Here is a 6,000-nt window from a genome sequence, read left to right on the forward strand (position 1 = left end):
AATTTCCGAACAGAGCACTTTCTTTAAAAGACAAGTTTCAAAGGATAGCCATAACAAACTTGAAACTTAGTCAAAAGTAGGCTGCACGAAATTTTCATTTGTTTTCATATCACTCTTTTTTCATATTCTGAGCTTACACAAGAGTTTTTCATATCACTCTTTTTTCATATTCTGAGCTTACACAAGAGTTACAAACATCATTTAATTTCCATAACAATCATGCTATCTTTTCTCATCTTTGTTGTTCTCAATAATACAACCATTCATTTTGTTATGATTCCAAGACACTCGTTTCCTTCCTTTACAAACCCCACTCATCATATTCACACCCAATCCAACTTGCTTCTCCTCCCCTCTAATTTTAAACTTCATTCTTTCTCTTCGCTCTGGCAATTCCCTCCCTGTGTCTTTCCCTTCTTTTCCATTCATGTGATTGCTCTGTGATATGACACTGTTTTCGTCCACAGCAAATGAATGCTCCCAATATTTCTCGCCGCATTTCCTCTCCTTAACTAAAACCTGATCACAGTTTTGCTCAGGAAAATGTGGGAGCCAACTTGGTATGTGAGTTTTGGCTTGGTTAGAGCAGCACATTAATGTACCAGAATCAATGGTTACATCAGAATCATTTCTACATTGAATTGGTTTAGCAAAAGGAACTTTATCAGAGAGGTTGACAAAATTCATAATCTCTCTTAGAGCTGAAGACCTAAGCAGGTCGTCTTTGTGCAACTCTGAACCACCCGGAAATCCTTGAACAGAACAAAGATCATGAATGCCATTGACGAGGTCAAAGAGATTGCAGTCAGTACGATTGGAGGCATTAGCAAATGAGGCAGCTGATCTCACAATTGCTTCCAGATATCTAATGGAAACAGCAGTTAGGGTTTCAAGAGCATTGTTTTCGGACTTTTTGAATCCAGCTGATTGACAGATTTGGGCAACTGCAATTTTGGCTATAGCAAATGAGAATTTTGATGGGTTTTCTGCTACTTGAGGATCCGTTACTCCCAGACCCTTCTTTTTTCTTTTTCCCTTTCGGGGTAGTTTTGATGTGGCTTTTGTGTTGCTGTCCTTTAGCACAGGGTTCATTGAAAGTGAGTTAGAAAAGGAACTATATAAGAGGGTATATAGAAATCAGAAGAACCCTTTGAAAAACACTGAAGTTACAATTTGTCCCTAATATCAAAGACAAGCACACTAGCTCCTTTCCTGCAATCAGAAAAAAAGCAAAATTGAATCAATAATACAAAAGCGAGAGCCATTCAGGGTTTTTTCACACAACCGTATACAAAAATGATTGAGATTCACGAGGTTCTAACAAGCAACTTCAATTTGAAAGCAAACAAAACATTCACAGTAGAAACACCACGAAGATAAATTCAACAAATTATAAAAGTAAGGAACTTCAATGGTTACTTCACCAGCCATGGAATAACCCCATGGTTCTGGGAACTGATAGAAACTACATTGATCAAAGACAACAACGAAGTCAAAACTATAATTTTTTCAGAGAATCTAGAATATGAAACAGCAACACGAAAAATAAACGTGATCAACAAAAGCTAAGAGAGAAAGGGCATTCCAGTTCATTAACTGACAACCCCACCAAAAACACAATTTTTTCTATTCTCCTTCACACTGCCCCATCATTCCGTTTTATCACTCAGGAGCCATCATTCAATTAGGATAATTCATATACCAAGAAAAGAAAAATAACAATTAACCCAACAAAACACAAAGTTCAACAAAACACGAGGAAACGCTGTAAGAAGCAAATATCAATTAGCAAGAGATGGATACGACAACATTGTAACATCCAAAATTAATTTGAAATTGCGAAGATCATGGTATTCAGTATATGCGGTAATACTGCAAGAAACACCCAATCTATGTGCATGAATGGGGGAAGAGATGAAAATATAATAGAAAAACAAATTAGCAAAATGAAGAAAAGAAGAACAAACCATTGATTCAAACGAAGTAAAAACTGTTCGGTGCCCTCCTTTGGCGTTCGCCATACTCCTCCGCGGCAACTGAGAAGGTTAAACGCAAAAACAAGTATTTGTTTATGCGAGGAAAACTCACATCGCTATTAATTGGGTCATATGTGGACTTTATGGGCTATTTGGGCTTCTTCTCGTAAGGATTGTAATTTTTTTCGGAATTTATCATTGAACTATTGATAATTGAAAAAAAAAAACTATCTTCATTTACAAAATATAATGAATAAGTAAAATGAAGTAACTTACCACATTTAATAATTCTTTGCTACGCATTAAATAGTATTAATTTCAATTTCATCCTAAAATATTTTGATATTATCAACATGTTGAGGTATGTATACTTATTTGATATTGTTGTTTAGAAAGGATTTACTCAATCAATTAGATTAACAATTTGATATTTTTTTGTCATTCAAAAAAATACCAAGTTTTTATTTTATTTTTTTATGATTTTTTTTTATAAAATGCTTTTATATATATATATATATATATATATATATATATATATATATATATATATATTTCTTTTTTATGATATTTTTTTATCCTCAACCAAGAAATAAGGATTAACTTCTTGAGATTTTGTAATTTCAGAGTTGATATCTCACATAATTTTAAATGTGATTTTATAATGTATTTTTTTTCATAAATATTCTATAAATATTGAAAATGGATAAATTTTTAGTAAAAAATTATAGGTATTAGTTGTTAGAAAAAATCTATTCGAGCTGGAAAAAATAGTGTTGGTGATAAATACTTTGTACTAAGTATTTTATGGATTTTTTATGATTCGAATATTTCTCTCAGTGTTGTTGGGTCTGAGTTAAAAATAAGGTTTAAATGCTTACTTCGTTTCTATATTAAGAGATAAATTTATGTTTAATACCCGGTTTTAAAAATGAAGATATGGGTTCTATGTTATGAAAAGTATATGAATAAGGTCTACAAAGTAAAAATAAGTTTAACAAATCATCAAAGAAAAAGTTAAACAAGAGAAAAAAAAAGCTGGACAACATAACAGAGAAGAGAAAAAATATGGCCACATCACACCGTTGAACAAGACCTTATTCATACACTTTTCATAACATAGGGACTAATGTGTTCATTTTTAAAATCAAATACTAAACAAAAAATTATCTCTTAATGAGAACGAAGTAAACATTTAAGCGTAAAAACAACTTTTGATAGAGTTAAATTTAATAAAAATAATATTGTAATATATTTTAAGGTTGAAGTATATTATAATTTGAGTTATCCCAATCTAAATCTAATTTAATGTCGTACTTCTTTTAATAATTATGTATAAATAATACAATTCTTTATATAATAAGCACTATTTCGTCTAACATAGTATTACATTTTATTATATAATATTATTTTTCTTTTTATATTTTAAGATACATCTTGTATATACATTTTTTTCCAATGTTACTACTTAGTACATGTAAATTTTAATATATTATGTTGGTAAATGGAGTTCACTAGATTATAAATAGCTGCTATTTATTCCGTAAAAAAAATCCGTCATATTATATAAATTGTTATCTGTTTTACGGATTATTTTATATTCATAAATATTTACAAATACGTTAAATACTTTAAATATTTTTATTTTATATTCATAATATATATTATAACTATTAATGTAAATAGAATTAATTTTAAGAAAATAAATTCAAATGAATCATACTAAAGATATAATTTTATACATCTAAATAAAAAATATAAATATGTAAAATTGAATTATACAAATAATTATTAATATCTTCCTTATAAACAACTCTAATTCACTCACTTGATTCTAACAATAAATAATAAAGTGGTGAATTAAATACTACAATATTTATTGAAAATTTTACTTAAAGTTCTTCTTAGTATCTGATGTATTAGTTAGAGCTTATTATAATAAAATTTGTCATCAGTTCAATTTATTGATCAATCAACTATTGATTCCTTATAATGATTATATATATATATATATATATATATATATATATATATATATATATATATATATATATATATATATATATATATATAATATGCCTTAATTTAGTTTGGAAAGCGCTGCTAATAACAGATTAAATAATTTTCGCATCATCAGCCAATTATAAATCACTAATCTCTTTTATAATAACCATTTTATTCCCAGTGGATGTTCTAAACTTAAGCTTCTTATCCATTTTGTTTGAGGAAAAAAAAAACTAATTAAATCAACAAAGCACTAATTACATTTTTAAAGATTATGACTGGAAATTTCTAACACCAAATTACTCTCAACCAGTAATCAATTTACCAAAAGAACTAAAAAACTATTAGATCACAAACTGTTTCTTCAACCCCATTCAAACAAGCAAAGCAGTTTGATTAGGAATGGTGGTGGCTGTGGAAGATCTGTGAGGTAGGATTGGAGCTATTCTAACCATGAAGTTCTCACTACAAGAAGAAGAAGAAGCAGTGCACTTTGCTTTCTCACACTCACCCATTACCACTCCATTGCTTCTGCAAGACTTTAACTTCTTATTGTAAGGATTCTCTGGCTTCACAAGATCCTCCAAGCTCCTCACTTTTTCCAATGAAGTGAAAGATTCTGCCTTTCCTTGGTAATACTTGGAAAGCCCCCTCCTACACACAGAAAATTTTATAAGCAAAATCAAACACAATAATCGTATTGCAAACTTTTCTTTCACAGTTGCCATGCATGACAATAAAATTACTGATCGAGTAAACAGTATATATACTCATACATAAACGATTCTTACAATCACATGGTGTAATATATTGTATTTAGAAAGTAACTCTTTTTGAACTGTGAAAACAAAAGTGTTCGGAACTTTTACAAACTCAGAACAAAATCTCATAGAGAGAACAAAAGGGGTGGAAAAAGAAGCTTACTTGAGAGGAAGTTGTTGAAACAAAGAAGACATATCATTCAACGGTTCAGTTGCAAACTGATCAGCTGAAGAAGAAGAAGAAGTAGAAGAAGAAACAGAGGATGTAACTTCTTCAAAGGAATCAGAATCCGACGATGAAGCAGTTGAAATTCCAGGCTCAGACTCAGACTCAGAAAAAGAAAAAGAACGAGCAAGGGCACACTCATTAACTGGTCCGCTGTTATCATCAGCTTCGACAACCTTATACTTTGGCTGTTCCATCTCCTATCAAATCTTGTTTCTGAAATACCCCTTTGAGGGTTTTAATGTCTCACCTTTATTGTTCTTCTTTCCCAGCAATAAACCACACGCAACGATTTGTATCTGTGGCTGGCACTGAATGCGTGAAAACACACTTTTCTCTGTTCTAAAGTTGCGCTTTAAATAGAATCACGAGTACCTTTTTGTGTTTGTGAAGAGAAGACTTGGACGGTTTATAAGCAAGGCTTTGAGATGTGTTGGATAAGATTAGTACGTTCTATTTTTCTATTCGCATTATCAATTTTATCATAATCTTTTTTGACAGACAGAGTAAGATTCGGCTTTATCCGAATCTGGATATTTGTTGTTCCCCCAACTGCAACTCCCACCACTGTCAAAACATATTTTTAACGTTAGAGTGTAATGTTACATTTGAGACTAAAAATATATTTTCTAAAATCTAGTTTTAGGTTTAAGAAATTAGAGCATAAAAATTTGTAAATTGTTGAAACTTGTTGGATGGATTCGAAACCCAAGAAAAAGTCCGTATATGAATTCCTATAAGATAGACATTATAAAAAAAAAATGAGAATATAAGGAATAAAAGAAATGATTGAATTTTGAAAAGGGTTTGAAGATGAAAGCAAGGTGAGTGCAAGGATAGTGAAATTGAGAAGAAGTTTGGATAAGGGTGAAGTCCTTGTAAGTTGCATTGTGTCTCATTCCATCCCATGTTGATGGAAAGTGGATATCTCCGAAGCTGGAAGATGTCTCTGTTTGGTAAGCCCAATGGGATTCAGCTGATGTTGCGTTCATACACCCACCTATTTTATTATTTAATTCTAAGCTTTTTAATAATT

The 6,000-nt window shown here is 30.7% G+C and overlaps 2 protein-coding genes across 2 annotated transcripts; both read right to left on the minus strand.

The window, feature by feature from the left end:
- Window positions 1-87: 87 nt before the first annotated feature.
- LOC108337255 (transcription initiation factor TFIID subunit 8) lies at window positions 88-2,199 on the minus strand. Its single transcript, XM_017573738.2, has 2 exons — window positions 1,968-2,199; window positions 88-1,212 (listed from the first exon to the last, which is right to left on the minus strand). The coding sequence occupies exon 2, from the start codon at window positions 1,090-1,092 to the stop codon at window positions 223-225; it is 870 nt and encodes a 289-aa protein (XP_017429227.1). The 5' UTR covers window positions 1,093-1,212; window positions 1,968-2,199; the 3' UTR covers window positions 88-222.
- Window positions 2,200-4,214: 2,015 nt separating this feature from the next.
- Window positions 4,215-5,369, minus strand: LOC108337631 (protein OXIDATIVE STRESS 3). The gene is made up of 2 exons (XM_017574194.2): window positions 4,902-5,369; window positions 4,215-4,631 (listed from the first exon to the last, which is right to left on the minus strand). Exons 1-2 carry the CDS (start codon window positions 5,159-5,161, stop codon window positions 4,352-4,354), a joined length of 540 nt encoding a protein of 179 aa, XP_017429683.1. The 5' UTR covers window positions 5,162-5,369; the 3' UTR covers window positions 4,215-4,351.
- Window positions 5,370-6,000: the final 631 nt, after the last annotated feature.

This window comes from Vigna angularis, chromosome 7 (genome assembly GCF_016808095.1).
Source record: "Vigna angularis cultivar LongXiaoDou No.4 chromosome 7, ASM1680809v1, whole genome shotgun sequence".
Classification (NCBI taxonomy): Eukaryota; Viridiplantae; Streptophyta; class Magnoliopsida; order Fabales; family Fabaceae; genus Vigna; species Vigna angularis.